General features: G+C 43.3%; 1 protein-coding gene across 3 annotated transcripts in view; it reads right to left on the bottom strand.

Moving 5' to 3' along the window:
• The window catches only part of TBL1X (transducin beta like 1 X-linked), a 489223-nt gene that overhangs the window by 58291 nt on the left and 413078 nt on the right, over positions 1-17854 (bottom strand). For all 3 annotated transcript variants that reach the window (XM_073565980.1, XM_073565981.1, XM_073565979.1), the window contains 3 exons: positions 10860-10992; positions 8469-8610; positions 6770-6833 (listed from right to left, as the gene is read on the bottom strand). In XM_073565980.1, the coding sequence (XP_073422081.1) occupies positions 6770-6833; positions 8469-8610; positions 10860-10992 (339 nt within the window). The remainder of the gene's footprint in view (positions 1-6769; positions 6834-8468; positions 8611-10859; positions 10993-17854) is intronic.

Genomic DNA, 17854 nt, shown 5'->3' with positions numbered 1-17854 from the left:
CTTTCACACTTCCATTTTTGACAATCAGTCAAGATCCGCCAATTTTGAAAAAAAACGGATCCGCCATTTTTCTTTGCGGATCCGTTTTTTTCCCCATTGACTTTCATTATTGGCAGATCCTGACTGATTGCCGTCCGTTGCATCCGTTTTTTTGAGGATCCGCCAGAATCTTAGTGTCCGTCAACATCCTCAAAGATTTCCTAACGGAGCTTGTAACGTTTTTTTTTCCGGCGGATCCTCCAGACACTGACTTAACCCTAAAATCTGTCTGGGTCTCTCTCTCTCTCTCTCTCTCTCTCTCTCTCTCTCCTTCCCGGCCAGCGATTCCTTTAAATTTCATCATTTTCAGGATCCGTCTAAAAACGGATCCTGTGCCATCCGTTCACATCAGTTTAGAACGGATCCGCTTGTCTGCCTTTTTGGCAGATTGTAACTGATGCAAATAACTGGTGAAAGAGGCCTAAGCTCTGTGTTGAAACAGGAAGTCAATTTTTTCCTACATGACTCATCAGTCACTGCAAAAGTCCCTGGCAGGGGAGAGAAGTGAGGCAGCTGGATCAGGAATTGATGAGGAGAATAATAAATGCAGGGAGACAAGACACTTCCTGTTTCTACATAGAGCAGAGAAAAGAGAAGAATTATCTGGGTAGAAATGCAAAATGAGCAATTTAACCCCTTCACCCCCAAGGGTGGTTTGCACGTTCATGACCGGGCCAATTTTTACAATTCTGACCACTGTCCCTTTATGAGGTCATAACTCTGGAACGCTTCCATGGATCCCGGTGATTCTGACATTGTTTTCTCGTGACATATTGTACTTCATGTTAGTGGTAAAATTTCATTCAAATAACTTGCGTTTATTTGTGAGAAAAACGGAAATTTGGCGAAAATTTTGAAAATTTTGCAATTTTCCAACTTTGAATTTTTATGCCCTTAAATCACAGAGATACGGCACACAAAAACTTGATAACTAACATTTCCCACATGTTTACTTTACATCAGCACAATTTTGGAACCCAAATTTTTTTTTGTTAGGAAGTTATAAGGGTTAAAAGTTGACCAGCGATTTCTACAACACCATTTTATTTTTAGGACCACATCACATTGGAAGCCACTTTGAGGGGTCTATATGATAGAAAATACCCAAAAGTGACACCATTCTAAAAACTGCACCCCTTAAGGTGCTCAAAACCACATTCATGAAGTTTATTAACCCTTTAGGAGCGTCACAGGAATTTTTTTGAATATTTAAAAAAAAAGAACATCTAATTTTTTTTCATAAAAAAAATACTTCAGGTTCAATTTTTTTTATTTTACCAAGGGTAACAGGAGAAATTGGACTGCAAAAGTTATTGTGCAATTTGTCCTGAGTACGCTGATACCTGATATGTGGGGGGGAACGACTGTTTCGGCGCATGGCAGAGCTCAGAATGGAAGGAGCGCCGTTTGACTTTTTCAATGCAAAATTGGCTGGAATTCAGATTGGACGCCATGTCACGTTTGGAGAGTCCCTGATGTACCTAATCAGTGGAAACCCCCTACAAGTGACCCCATTTTGGAAACTAGACCCCCCAAGGAACTTATCTAGATATGTGGTGAAAACTATGAACCCACAAGGGCTTTACAGAAGTTTATAACGTACAGCGGTACAATTAAAAAATCATATCTTTTCCACAAAAATGATCTTTTCACCCCAATTTTTATTTTCCCAAGGGTAACAGGACCCTAAAAGTTATTGTGCAATTTGTCCTGAGTACGCTGATACCCCAGATGTGGGGGTAAACCACTATTTGGGCGCATGGCAGAGCTCGGAAGGGAAGCAGCGCCATTTGACGTTTTTGGCTGGAATTGAGATCGGACACCATGTCGCGATTGGAAAACCCCTGATGTACCAAAACAGTGGAAACCCCCCACAAATGACACCATTTTGGAAACTAAACCCCCTAAGGAACTTATCTAGATGTGTGGTGAGAACTTTGAACCCCCATGGGCTTCACAGATGTTTATAACATAAAGCCATACAATTAAAAAATCATATTTTTTCCACAAAAATGATCTTTTCACCCTCAATTCTTATTTTTCCAAGGGTAACAGGACCCTAAAAGTTATTGTGCAATTTGTCCTGAGTACGCTGATACCCCACATGTGGGGGTAAACCACTATTTGGGCGCATGGCAGAGCTCGGAAGGGAAGCAGCGCCATTTGACGTTTTTGGCTGGAATTGAGATCGGACACCATGTCGCGTTTGGAAAACTCCTGATGTACCAAAACAGTGGAAACCTCCCACAAATGACACCATTTTGGAAACTAGACCCCCTAAGGAACTTTTCTAGATGTGTGGTGAGAACTTTGAACCCCCATGGGCTTCACAGAAGTTTATAACATAAAGCCATACAATTAAAAAATCATATTTTTTCCACAAAAATGATCTTTTCACCCTCAATTCTTATTTTTCCAAGGGTAATAGGACCCTAAAAGTTATTGTGCAATTTGTCCTGAGTACACTGATACCCCACATGTGGGGGTAAACCACTATTTGGGCACATGGCAGAGCTCGGAAGGGAAGCAGTGCCATTTGACGTTTTTGGCTGGAATTGAGATCGGACACCATGTCGCGATTGGAAAACCCCTGATGTACCTAAACAGTGGAACCCCCCACAAATGACACCATTTTGTAAACTAGACCCCCCAAGGAACTTATCTAGATGTGTGGTGAGCACTTTGAACCCCCCAGTGCTTCACAGAAGTTTATAACGCCCGGGCGTGAAAATAACAAATTCGTATTTTTTCCACAAACATGATCTTTTAGCCACCATTTTTTATTTTCCCAAGGGTACCAGGAGAAATTTGACCCCAAAAGTTGTTGTCCAATTTGTCCTGAGTATGCTGATACCCCATATGTGGGAGAAAACTACTGTATGGGCACACGTCGGGGCTCGGAAGGGAAGTAGTGACGTTTTGGAATGCAGACTTTGATGGAATGGTCTGCGGGTGTCATGTTGCCTTTGGAGAGCCCCTAATGTACCTAAACAGTGGAAACCCCCCACAAATGACCCCATTTTGAAAACTAGACCCCCTAAGGAACTTATCTAGATGTGTGGTGAGCACTTTGAACCCCCAAGGGCTTCACAGAAGTTTATAATGCCCGGGCATGAAAATAAAAAAATCGTATTTTTTCCACAAACTTGATCAATTAGTCCCCAATTTTTTCATTTTCCCAAGGGTAATAGGAGAAATTGGACCCCAAAAGTTGTTGTCCAATTTGTCCTGAGTACGCTGACACCCCATATGTGGGAGAAAACTACTGTATGGACACACGTCGGGGCTCGGAAGGGAAGCAGTGACGTTTTGGAATGCAGACTTTGATGGAATGGTCTGCGGGTGTCATGTGCGTTTGGAGAGCCCCTGATGTACCTAAACTATTGAAACTCCCCACAAGTGACCACATTTTGGACACTAGACCCCCCACAGAACTTATCTAGATGTGTGGTGAGCACTTTGAACCCCCAAGTGCTTCACAGAAGTTTATAACACTCGGACGTGAAAATAAAAAAATCATTTTTTTCCACAAAAATGATATTTTTGCCCCCAATTTTTTATTTTCCTAAAGGTAACAGGAGAAATTGGATCCCAAAAATTGTTTTGCAATTTGTCCTGAGTAGGCTGATACCCTACATGTGGGGGTAAAACACTGTTTGAGCGCATGGCAGAGCTTGGAAGGGAAGGAGCACCATTTGACTTTTTCAACTCAGAATTGGCTGGAATTGAGATCAGACGCCATGTTGTATTTGGAGAGCCCCTGATGTGCCCAAACAGTGGAAACCCCCAATTCTAACTCCAACCCGAACCCCAACACACCCCTAACCCTAATCTCAGCCCTAACCCTAACCCTAGCCCTAACCCTAGCCCTAACCCTAACCCTAATGGAAAAATGGAAATAAATACATTTTTTTTATTTTATTATTTTTCCCTAACTAAGGGGGTGATAACGGGGGGTTTGATTTACTATTTATGGTGGTTTTTATGTTTGGCAGCTGTCGCACGCTAAAAGACGCTTTTTATTGTAAAAATAGTTTTTGCATCACCACATATTGAGAGCTATAATTTTTCTGTATTTTGACACACCGAGTCATGTGAGGTCTTATTTTTTGCTGGACGAGTTGACATTTTTATTGGTACCATTTTTGGGCACGTGACATTTTTTGATCGCTTTTTATTCCGATTTTTTGGGATGCAGAATGAACAAAAACCAGCGTTTCATGAATTTCTTTTGGGGGGTGCGTTTACACCGTTCCGCGTGCGGTAAAATTGATAAAGCAGTTTTATTATTCGGGTCAGTACGGTTACAGCGATACCTCATTTAGGTCGTTTTTTTATGTTTTGTCGGTTTTATGCAATGAAAACTATTTTATATAAAAAATAATTATTTTTGCATCGCTTTATTCTGTGAGCTATAACTTTTTTATTTTTTCGCTGATGATGCTGCATGGCAGCTCGTTTTTTGCGGGACAAGATGACGTTTTCAGCGGTACCATGGATATTTATATGCGTCTTTTTGATCACGCGTTATTACACTTTTTGTTTGGCGGTATGATAATAAATCATTATTTTTTGCTTCGTTTTTTATTTTTATTTTTTAAGGGGTTCGCTAAAGGGGTTAACTAATGGGACAGTTTTATAGGGCGGGTCATTACGGACGCGGCGATACCTAATATGTGTACTTTTATTGTTTTTTTTTTTTTTATTTCCAAAAAATGGATTTATTGGGGGAATATTTTTTTTTTTTTTCTAATTTATTTGGCGAATTTTTTTTTATTATTTTAACACTTTTTTTAATTTTTTTTTTAACTTTATTAAATAGTCCCAGGTGGGACATCACTGTCCTGTGACAGATCGCTGATCTGTCACATCACAGATCACTGTGACAGATCAGCGACCTGTCACAGGCAGTGCAGAAGGCTTCCTCATGCCTGCGCTTTGCAGGCACTGAGGAAGCCAGCTTCCTGCAGGCCCCCGAAGGCCCCCGTCGCCATCTTGGATTCGGGGGCCTGCAGGAAAGGAGCCCCCCGCAGCAGCGCTGCACATTGCGCTGCCGTGGGGGGCTCAGGGAAGCATGGAGGGAGCCCCCTTCCTGCCGATGCTTCCCTTTAACCCCCGGTACACCGCGATCATGTTTGATCGCGGTGTGCAAGGGGTTAACATGTCGGGGGCGGTCCGTGACCGCCCCTGACACATTGTGCCGGGTGTCAGCTGTGATAATCAGCTGACACCCGGCCGCGATCAGCGGCGCTCACCACGTGGGCGCCGCTGATCGCTGAGACGTACTATCCCATCCATGGGCATAGGGGCCCAGGTCCCATGGACGGGATAGTACGTCGGATGGCAGGAAGGGGTTAAACTTCACATTGCCATATAATATGATGGTTGCGATCTACAGTAGAATTTAGAAGTTTGAACACCCCTGGTGAAAATTACTTTTATTCTGAGCAGTTAAGCAAGTTGAAGATTAAATGATGTCTAAAAGGGTCTTAATTATCCTATTAGGGTTATGACTTGTTCACTATCATTGTCAGGAAAGGCCAGGTCATGCAAATTTTCCCGCTTTATAAAAATCCAGCCTCCTCTAGCCTTGAGCCAAAAAACAGCTGCCATGTGTTCTTCTAATCAGTTGCCTAGCATTCTGAAAATGAAAATGGTGGAGGGCCACAAAGCAGAAGAAGGGCATAAAAAGATAGCATAGTGTTCTCAAGTTGCCTTTTCCTCAGTTCAAAATCTAATTAAGAAATGGTTAAAATAGAATTCTTTGGCCACAATGATTTGTGTGGATACGTGTATGTGTGGAGAAAAAAAGGGAAGAAAATTTCAGGAAAAGACCATCTCACCAACCATTAAGCATGGTGGTAGATGAATCATGATTTGGGGTTGTGTCTCAACCAACGGCATGGGGAGCATTTCAGGGGGATAGGGAAGAATGGATTTAATGAAATTTTAACAATTCTTGATGCAAACATAACACCATCTGTAAAAAAGCTGAAGTTGAAAAGAGGATGGCTTCTACAATTGGATAATGATCCTAAACACATATCAAAATTCATGCACAACACTAGTCTTAATGAATCTGGCCCTAGAATTAAGTGTCAGGGAACATGCAATAGAACCACTCTTTTGCCGCTTCTTTGTACATGAGCACAGCTTTAGTATTTATGTGAAATAATTCTTGACCTTCTGGCAAATGAATGGTCGGAGCTCAGTTGGGTATGGAATTGCTATATTTTCTTCTCTTTTGCACAAATAATTGATCGCCTGGAACTTCTAATTTCAAGAGATCAATTACTTGTGCAAAGTAGAAGCAAACATAACAATTCTATACCTTATAATAATAATAATATCTACCTTTATCTACAAAATAAACCACTTTGAATCAATCATCACAGTTACTACATTGTCTTTGTAGGAAAGTTTTGGACAACGTCTGGTATACAGTAATTCTATACCAGATGTTGCTGACATAATATGGGATATGATTTCAAGAGGAATATGTGATAAAGTTCTAGAGATTTATTAATGTGGTTGAACATTACTGAAGGTAAAAAGTTCTGTCCATTAAAACTGCGGCCCCTCCTGTTTACCATGATACCTGTGTACAGAATGCATTGCTATACTGACGGCAATAATTCTTACTCCCCACAGAGCTTTACAAATGCAGTAGTAATAGTTTGTCAGTGGGAAACTCACAAATGGGATGAAAATCTTATAAAAATGTATTTACCATCTTGTGTCCAGATTCTTGCAAAGCCGTCGTAAGAACCTGTAGCTAAGAGAGTGCCGTCCGCCTGTTGGAAAACAAAGCAGAAAAACAATGTATTTCTACTGGCACCCGAGACCCTGGATTTAGAGCTCTGCACTGAATATGCCAAGATTTCAGCAAAAGTGACTATAACTGTTCTAACATACTTTGTGCTTGAAGCCTTTAAGTGCCAAGGACATGTGTAATATGTCACGAATTTCAACACTAGCGGTGATTAGAATGTAAGTCCAGAATGTTTTTTTAAATCTATGCGGCATTGCAGATGCACAGCCCAACAACTCCCTTCACCTTCACACAGACTTCCTGAGCTCCCTTTAATGATCAGCCTGATCCCAGAAAGAAGCATGTTACTGTAAAATTACTGCTGCTCGGTCTTCTCCATGCCTTTCTTGCACTCATATCTTTGATCAGTGAGGAAACAAGAAGCTGAGCAATCAGTGTTCGACTATCTTCTACAGACTCGGGAGTCATCAAAATCATATAAAGAAGTATGTGAGGAGGGGAGAGCAGCATGTGCAAGAGGGAGCAAGAAGAGCAGTCTGGGGCCGGTGGGCTGTGAATGGGGAGAAGTCTGTTAGGGAGAGTGAAATGGGGAGCAGTCTGTAACAAAGTGAGTAAATGGAGAGCAGTCTGTGTAACAAAGAGGGTAAATGGGGCAGTCTGTGTAACAAAGAGGGTAAATGGGGAACAGTGTGTGTAACAAAGAGGGTAAATGGGGAACAGTGTGTGTAACAAAGAGGGTAAATGGGGAGCAGCCTGTGTAACAAAGAGGGTAAATGGAGAGCAGCCTGTGTAACAAAGAGGGTAAATGGGGGCAGTCTGTGTAACAAATAGGGTAAATGGGGAACAGTCTGTGTAGCAAAGAGAGTAAATGGAGAGCAGTCTGTGTAACAAAGAGGGTAAATGGGGAGCAGCCTGTGTAACAAAGAGGGTAAATGGAGAGCAGTCTGTGTAACAAAGAGAGTAAATGGAGAGCAGTCTGTGTAACAAAGAGGGTAAATGGGGAGCAGTCTGTGTAACAAAGAAGGTAAATGGGGGCAGTCTGTGTAACAAAGAGGGTAAATGGGGAACAGTCTGTGTAAGAAAGAGGGTAAATGGGGAGCAGCCTGTGTAACAAAGAGGGTAAATGGAGAGCAGTCTCTGTAACAAAGAGAGTAAATGGGGAGCAGTCTGTGTAACAAAGAAGGTAAATGGGGGCAGTCTGTGTAACAAATAGGGTAAATGGGGAACAGTCTGTGTAACAAAGAGGGTAAATGGGGAACAGTCTGTGTAACAAAGAGGGTAAATGGGGAGCAGTGTGTGTAATAAAGAGAGTAAATGGGGTGTGTGTGAGATGGGGCATGGAGAACAATCTGGATGAAAAAGGGGGAGTAATATGTGAGAGAGAGAAGTCATTGTGCACAGTCTGTCCAATAAAGATTGAGAAGAGAAAGATGGGAGCAGTCTGTGAGAGTTTTAATAAGGAACCATTATGTTCTTCAGTTGCTCTCCTGGACGTGGTGTTGCAGGCACATTAGCAGCACCCATGAGATCAGTATTACAAATATATCAGTCGTAGAGGACTGGAGAGTTTAGGAGCTAAATTGAAAAAACCCTTAGAAGATTATATAATGGTCAAGCAGAGAATTGTCATTTACAGTGTGTTGTAAAAATAACTTACGTTCCAGTCTAATGAGGTGACGTCTTTGTTGCTTGGAACATCTTGTCCACCTTCTCGTATACAGTGCCGTAACACTAGCTGAGTGGAGGTGCTACTATTGTTTTCATTCAAATTCCATATTCTTGCCGTTGAGTCTCCTGACCTTTATATATGTATATATGTAAAAAAAAATATATGATTTTGTTAATGTAGAAATTAAAGGAACTTTGAGCCCATATAGTCATTTATTTACCATCATTATGGGTCAGTTAAATATTGCATTATACAGTACATAGGTATTTGCCAACTTTTAACAAATACATTTTTTGAGAAGAGAAAATGCTTCTGTAAATGGACGACAAATTTTTTGACAAAGGGATAACTCAAAAAAGTTGGATTTCTTTTTGGCAGCACAGTTGGTGTGAACTAGTCGGGTGTAATGATTTTTTAAACTGGATCAAAAAACCTCAAACTTGTGGTTTGTCTTGAGGAAGAAACTAGTTGTACTTTGAAACCTTACTTCTTTATGATGGTTCCTGCTCTATTCTTTGAAATTATCATTGGTTCACTTGACAGCGCAAAAAAATAAATTTCCCCACTTCTTCAATTGTTGACTATTTGTGGGTCTGCAGCAGCAGCATCCAGAGCATTGTGTGCTGTAGTTCACAACCTGACCAGGTGAGCAATTCCATATACACTAGTGTTCTTGCCACTTGGATAAGACACCATAGGTAAGTTTTTTTTCCCAACTTTTCTATATGACACTCTATAGGAGAGAGAGTACTCTGCTCTGGGCCGGCTCCAGGTTTTTGTGGGCCCGGACTAAAGAGTCTCAGTGGGCCCCTTTGACACAAAATATTATGGGCACCACATAGGGTTCCATACAAAATAATAAGCCCCATATAATGCTTCATACATAATGGGCCCCATATAATGCTCCATACAGTATATGATGGGCTCTATATAATGCTCCATACAGTATATGATGAGCCCCATATAATGCTGCAGTAAATTCTGGACTCAATTAATGCTCCAGTATATGCTGGGCCCCATATAATGCTCCAGTATATGCTGGGATCCCTTAGAATGCTCCAGTATATGATGGGCCCAATATAATGCTGCAGTAAATGATGGGCCCCATATAATGCTCCAGTATATGCTGGGCCCCATATAATGCTCCAGTATATGCTGGGCCCCAAATAATACTCCAGTATATGATGGGCCCCATATAATGCTCCAGTATATGATTGGCCCATATAATGCTCCAGTATATGAGGGGCCCCATATAATGCTCCAATATATGATGGGCCCCATATAATGTTCCAGTATATGATGGGCCCCATATAATGCTCCAGTATATGATGGGCCACATATAATGGGCCCCATATAATGCTCCAGTATATGATGGGCCCAATATAATGCTCCAATACATGCTAGCTCCCACATAATGCTCACCTCTCCTTGCTGGATGCTGCTCTTCTCCGGACTCCCCGAGTCGCCGTGTACCATCTCTCTGCACTGTGACTGTTCAGGCAGAGGGCACAATTTAGTCACATCATCGTACCCTCTGACCTGAACGTCACAGTCAGAAGATATGGAAGACGCCACAGCGGAGGAACGGAGAGAGGTAAGTATTGCATGTACCAGTGCCATGATCTAGCAGTGAGGCCCACACATCTCTAGTATTAATGCATTTTATTAAGATTAAGATTTCATTCGAATTTTAATTATTTATAGGTTTCTCCCTATGTACTTTTGTAGCTGCTGTTTGGCATTGAGGTCCACGGTGTAGCGTAGAATATTGGCAAACATTTTCAGATCTGCTTTTACTAACCTACATGGAAACCATTATGCAGTGTTCACACACAACCCTTTTGCTGCATTTTTTTCTGCGACCCAAACCTGCTCTTTTGCCAGTAAAAATGCTGTGATAGAAAGGCACACGTTTTACAATGCTTTCGTGTCATTTTGAACTTTCTCCTTGTATTTTTTGGGAGCAGATTACATGTGGGATTTGTCTGCGGTACATATTTAGTAAAGTTTGCTTTGTTCATCAAAAACCACACAAAATTGCTAAAAAACGCTGAAAGAATCGAAATGCTGCAGATTTTAGAAAATGCTACAGTTCTGAAATTCAGTCAGGAAAAAAAAACAAGCCTGTGCATGAGATTTCTGAAATCTCATTGCTTTTACTGGTAATATATAAAGCAGCTTTGAATTTGCATTAAAAAAACCCCTGTAAAAATGCTGCATGTGAACATAGCCTTACAGATAATTTTCTATGCTATGACCATCTATATGATTGAATTAAAAAGAATACTTCACTTTTACAATATAATGACATGTGACTTTTTCTGTTTTCTTTGGATAGAATTTTACTATATAATTACATTTCTGACTTGGTTTTCTTACCCAGAAGCTAATAGATCAGTGACTGGGTTCCAGGCACAGATGAATACTTCTGATTCATGTCCACGAAGTACCGTTGCCTTGTTTGATGGAATTTCCACATCACCATCAATTTCCATTGGTTCTGCATGGTTATCTGGAAAATACATGAGACTCTTGTTACATGTCCAATATCACTCAATGGTTATATATAATGATCCTGTCAGCGGTTGGTATGGAGGAATCATTTGCAAGCAGCGCTCAGTGTCTGTTTTATATTCCACAAAAAGCTTTCAAAGCTTTCAAATAAAATGGAATTGTAAAAATTCCAGTAGTTTCCCATGTTATGTGATAAGTGATGTTTAAGATGCTTTATGAAAAGTAATGAAATAATGGCGGCTTGAAAACATGATTACTTTTATAAACCAATTCTACAAAGGTGTTCATAATTCTTATGATTATTCAGAAATATGTGACTATTCTTTTTGGGGGAATAAAAAAAGGAATCTGCAGTGTTAAAAAAAAAATTCCTAAAAAAAAGTTCAAACATACTTTTGGAAAGACAAAAAAATGATTTCATATGCCTAAAGGAATTATGATAATCTGTTGCTAGCTTATTTGCTAATTAGGATTCGACATAGTCATAACAGGGTACAAATATCTGCATTTAATTGGTGAGGAGAAAGCACTAGTCATTATATTTTCTTCCTAGATACCGTGAACATGAAAGGGAATTTGTTAAGAAATTGGACACCTAAAATAAGTCAAGAATGACATAAAAGCACAAAACTAGCGGATGCACCCAAATCTGTTGATGATTTCTTTTCTAATTAAGCTTTTACATTGGCATAGCTGAGCAGCAAAAACTCTATAATTTAGAATACAACTATTTAAAGTGGCATGTAAAAGTTTGGGCACCGCAGGTTAAAATGACTGTTATTGTGAGCAATTAAGCAAGTTTAAGATGAAATGATCTCTAACAGGTCTAAAGTTAAAGATGACACATTTCTTTTTATTTTAGGCAACAAACAAATATTGTCATCTTTTACATTTTAAAAATTACAGAAAGCAAAATGGGCCATTGCAAAAGTTTGGGCACCCTGTATGGTTAGTTCCTAGTAGCAACCTCTTTTGAAAGTATTGCAGCTTGTAAACGCTTTTTGTATCCAGCCAAGAGTGTTTCAATTCTTGTCTGAGGGATTTTCATCCATTCTTCCTTGGAAAATTCTCCCAGTTCTGTGAGATTCCTCTGTCTTCTTGCATGCACTGCTATTTTGAGGTCTAGCCACAGATTTTCAATGATGTTCAGATCAGGGGACTGTGAGGGCCATTGTAAAACCTTCACCTTGTGCCATTTGATGTAGTCTATTGTGGATTTTGACGTGTGTTTAGGATCATTATCCATTTGTAGAAGCCATCCTCTTTTCAACTTAAGCTTTTCCACAGATGATGTTATGTTTGCATCAAGAATTTGTTGAAATTTCATTGAATTTGTTTTATCTTCCACCTGTGAAATATTCCCTGTGCCATATTCCCTGTGCCATTGGCTGCAACACACCAATATATGACCCACCCCCTTCCTTAATGGTTGGTGAGATGTTCTTTTCCTGAAATTCTAGGCCCTTTTTTCGCCACACTGCACTGTCGTTCTGATGGTGAAGGCAGCAGTCACAGTGCAATGTCTCCTATGTAATGTATATGCACAAGCTCAATTTTTGTGTTTTTTCAATGCATATACACAAGTCTCAGAGTTTCCTATGTGAGGTATATGCACTAATCCCAGTGTGTCCTATATGATGTATATGCTCTGATCCCAGTGTGTACTATGTGATATATATGCACTAGTCTCGGTGTTTCCTATGTGATGTATGTGCACCAGTCACAATGTCTCCTATGTGATGTATACAGAAGTCTCTGTGTATCCTATGTGATGTACAGTGGGGCAAAAAAGTATTTAGTCAGTCAGCAATAGTGCAAGTTCCACCACTTAAAAAGATGAGAGGCGTCTGTAATTTACATCATAGGTAGACCTCAACTATGGGAGACAAACTGAGAAAAAAAAATCCAGAAAATCACATTGTCTGTTTTTTTTTCATTTTATTTGCATATTATGGTGGAAAATACGTATTTGGTCAGAAACAAAATTTCATCTCAATACTTTGTGATATATCCTTTGTTGGCAATGACAGAGGTCAAACGTTTTCTGTAAGTCTTCACAAGGTTGCCACACACTGTTGTTGGTATGTTGGCCCATTCCTCCATGCAGATCTCCTCTAGAGCAGTGATGTTTTTGGCTTTTCGCTTGGCAACACGGACTTTCAACTCCCTCCAAAGGTTTTCTATAGGGTTGAGATCTGGAGACTGGCTAGGCCACTCCAGGACCTTGAAATGCTTCTTACGAAGCCACTCCTTCATTGCCCTGGCGGTGTGCTTTGGATCATTGTCATGTTGAAAGACCCAGCCACGTTTCATCTTCAATGCCCTTGCTGATGGAAGGAGGTTTGCACTCAAAATCTCACGATACATGGCCCCATTCATTCTTTCATGTACCCGGATCAGTCGTCCTGGCCCCTTTGCAGAGAAACAGCCCCAAAGCATGATGTTTCCACCACCATGCTTTACAGTAGGTATGGTGTTTGATGGATGCAACTCAGTATTCTTTTTCCTCCAAACACGACAAGTTGTGTTTCTACCAAACAGTTCCAGTTTGGTTTCATCAGACCATAGGACATTCTCCCAAAACTCCTCTGGATCATCCAAATGCTCTCTAGCAAACTTCAGATGGGCCTGGACATGTACAGACTTAAGCAGTGGGACACGTCTGGCACTGCAGGATCTGAGTCCATGGTGGCGTAGTATGTTACTTATGGTAGGCCTTGTTACATTGGTCCCAGCTCTCTGCAGTTCATTCACTAGGTCCCCCCGCGTGGTTCTGGGATTTTTGCTCACCGTTCTTGTGATCATTCTGACCCCACGGGGTGGGATTTTGCGTGGAGCACCAGATCGAGGGAGATTATCAGTGGTCTTGTATGTCTTCCATTTTCTAATTATTGCTCCCACAGTTGATTTCTTCACTCCAAGCTGGTTGGCTATTGCAGATTCAGTCTTCCCAGCCTGGTGCAGGGCTACAATTTTGTTTCTGGTGTCCTTTGACAGCTCTTTGGTCTTCACCATTTTGGAGTTTGGAGTCAGACTGTTTGAGGGTGTGCACAGGTGTCTTTTTATACTGATAACAAGTTTAAACAGGTGCCATTACTACAGGTAATGAGTGGAGGAAAGAGGAGACTCTTAAAGAAGAAGTTACAGGTCTGTGAGAGCCAGAAATCTTGTTTGCTTGTTTCTGACCAAATACTTATTTTCCACCATAATATGCAAATAAAATGATAAAAAAACAGACAATGTGATTTTCTGGATTTTTTTTTCTCAGTTTGTCTCCCATAGTTGAGGTCTACCTATGATGTAAATTACAGACGCCTCTCATCTTTTTAAGTGGTGGAACTTGCACTATTGCTGACTGACTAAATACTTTTTTGCCCCACTGTATATACATCAGTGTCAGTGTCTCATATTTAATGTGTATACAGCACTCTCAGGGTATTCTATGTAATGTGTTTACAGCAGTCTCTATACCTCCTATGCGATGTATATACAGCAGTCTCAGAATCTTTTAAGTGCTCTATGCAGAAGACCTCCCACTGCTTGAGTTCTATGAATGTAATGTGAGCAGTGATGAATTTTCCTCTTTGAGGAGACATGCAGTGAAATATGTTGTAATATTGTGGGAACACTACGAAGAGAGTGGACCCTCTGGGTCACGGATCCGGAGCACCTGGGCCGAGCACGCCAGGTGAAGACCGACCCCTATACAGGGATCGTTAGGGGCAGGACCACAGAGGACGGAGGCGCGACAGCCGGAACCAAGAGGGACGGCTCCACGGACAAAAGGACTGGGAAGGTGACGGAGCGAATAACAAGCGAGGGCCAGTGGCACAGGGGAGGAACACTACGGGAGAGAGACAAGTGGAAGACCTAGGCGGACTGGAGACAGAGAACGGCACAGGGAATGGAAGGAAAACAGCGACCAGGCAGGCTGGGAGGGAAGGGAGACACGAGACTGAGGACGACAGGGAGAAACAGGCAGAGAGAGGTTAAACTACAGGAAAACTGTAGAGGCCAGAAGGTGCAGGGAAACTACACAATCATCAGGCGTCCTCCTGACAGCGAGGACGCCTGAAATACAGCACACCCCCGGAAGTGCGTCCCCTGGACCCGCCCCTCAGCGCCGCCCACCGCTGGAGAGAGGGCGTGGGAGGTGGCGTGCGTGAACCAGGGGGCGGGAGCCAGGAGCCGCCGTGAGGCCGAGAGGACGGCGGGCGCGTGACCGGATGGGAGCGCGCAGGTGAGGGAACGCTGCGGCGCGCGCCGCAGCAGCAGGGGCATCGGCGGGCATACCCGCCGATGTCACAGTACCCCTCCCCTTACGTCCTCCCTTACTGAGATTGGCCAAAAACTTTTTCAAAATGCGAGGGGCGTTGATATTCTCCCGAGGCTCCCAGGACCTCTCCTCGGGACCAAAACCCACCCAATCGATAAGAAAAAGGGTCTTACCCCGGACTCTTTTCATAGCCAAGACGTCCTTGACCTCGAAGACGTTGTCCGAGATCACAGGTGAGGGAGGGACGATGGAAACTGGTTGGAACCGATTCAGGACTACGGGTTTCAAGAGCGAGACATGGAAAGCGTTGGGCACCCGGAGCGAAGCAGGCAACCTCAGTTTGTAAGCCACTGCATTAATACGTCCAATCACTTCAAATGGTCCAATGTACCGAGGACTCAGCTTGTAAGAGGGAACTCTCAGACGGATATGTCGAGTTGAAAGCCAGACCTTGTCACCAGGATGGTATGGAGGCACGTCCTTCCGTCTCTTGTCCGCATGTTTCTTGATTCGGTCGTTGGCACTTTTGAGCGCGTCCCTGGTCTCTCTCCAAATCTGCGAGAATTCTTTAGCAAGAGAATCGGCTGCGGGTACTCCTGTAGAGGTGGCGAAAGGCAACGGAATACCTGGGTTCTGACCGGTTACCACAAAAAAAGGTGACTTAGTGGTAGATTCACTGGGATGATTATTGTGCGAGAATTCAGCCCAAGGTAAGAGCACAACCCAGTCGTCCTGATGAGCGTTGGTGAAGTGACGTAGAAAGGTGGTTAACCCCTGATTAATTCGCTCCACTTGCCCGTTGGTCTGAGGATGATATGCGGAGGAGAAGTCAAGAGATGTACCCATAAGCCGGCAGAGTGCCCTCCAGAAGCGGGAGGTGAACTGGACCCCCCGATCCGACAGAATCCGCTGAGGAAGACCATGCAGCCTGAAGACCTGGTGGATGAAGATCTCAGCCAACTTCGGGGCGGATGGTAGTCCCGGTAAGGGAATAAAATGGGCCATTTTGGAAAAACGATCTGCCACGACTAAGATGGTGGTACATCCGGCTGAGCGGGGTAAGTCAGTCACGAAATCCATGGCGATCTGCTGCCAGGGGGCCTCAGGAACTGGCAACGGGTGAAGAAGACCGGCGGGCAAAGTCCTAGCCACCTTATTCTGGGCACAGATTGTGCAAGAGGCCACGTAGTCCATCACATCCTGGCGAAGCGTGGGCCACCAGTAATACCGGGACAGCAGTAAGAGAGTCTTCTTTGTCCCAACGTGTCCAGCAATTTTGGAGGAATGTCCCCAACCCAACACCTCTATACGTCTGCTTGAAGGGACGAAGGTCTTACCGGGCGGAGGGATAGCAAAATTCACAGGAGCCACGGTGATCATCTTAGTCGGCTCGATAATATAGGATGGGACTTCATCCCTCTCTGAAGACTGCAACGACCTGGAAAGGGCATCGGCCTTGACGTTCCTATTACCGGGTCGGAAGCGAAGTTGGAAGTCAAAGCGGGAGAAATACAGGGCCCACCGGGCTTGCCGGGCATTGAGCCTTTGGGCAGACTGCAGATAAGCCAGGTTCTTGTGGTCCATGAGGATGGTAAAGGGATGTACAGCCCCCTCGAGTAAATACCGCCATTCGGCCAAGGCCATCTTAATGGCCAGTAATTCTCGATCTCCAATGGAGTAGTTGCACTCCGCCGGTGAAAAGACTTTAGAAAAAAAACCGCAAGGAACCAGCCGTCCGGACGAAGCCTGCTGGGACAGGACCGCCCCTGCTCCAGTGGAGGAGGCATCCACTTCCAGGACAAAGGGTCTGCTGGTCACAGGCCGATGCAAAATGGGTGCTGACGAAAAGGAACGTTTCAGAGTTTGGAAGGCGTTTTCCGCTTCAGGGGACCAGGTATTGGGCTTCGTTCCCTTGCGGGTCAGGTCCGTGATGGGTTTGGTAACCGTAGAAAAGTGAGGCACAAACTGACGGTAATAATTTGCGAACCCAAGAAACCGCTGGATGGCCTTAATCCCCACTGGACGGGGCCACTTGAGTACCGCACCGAGTTTTTCGGGATCCATCCTTAGACCGGAGTCGGTGACGACATATCCCAAGAAGGGTAGAGACGACTGTTCAAAAAGGCATTTCTCGATCTTGGCGTAGAGTTGGTTCTCTCGAAGGCGGTGCAAGACCAAGCGTACACTCTTGCGATGAGAGGGCAGATCGGGGGAGAAAACGAGAATGTCATCCAGATAGATGACAACACAGGAATAAAGTAGATCCCGGAATACCTCATTGATAAATTCTTGGAACACAGCGGGAGCATTGCAAAGGCCGAATGGCATGACTAGGTATTCATAATGCCCGTCACGGGTATTGAAGGCCGTCTTCCACTCGTCCCCAGCACGGATCCGGACCAAATTGTAAGCTCCCCGCAGGTCTAACTTCGTGAAGATCCGGGCTCCTCTCAGTCGGTCAAAAAGCTCCGGGATCAACGGAAGGGGGTAACGATTTTTGATGGTGATTTTGTTCAGGCCCCGGTAGTCTATGCAAGGCCGCAGTGATCCATCTTTCTTCCGGACGAAGAAAAAACCCGTGCCC

This window comes from Dendrobates tinctorius, unplaced genomic scaffold (assembly GCF_039654945.1).
Source record: "Dendrobates tinctorius isolate UK_male_01 unplaced genomic scaffold, ASM3965494v1 ptg000016l, whole genome shotgun sequence".
Taxonomy (NCBI): Eukaryota; Metazoa; Chordata; class Amphibia; order Anura; family Dendrobatidae; genus Dendrobates; species Dendrobates tinctorius.
The sequence above is the reverse complement of the archived record's forward strand: the minus strand, read 5'-3'. Positions and strand labels throughout refer to the sequence as shown.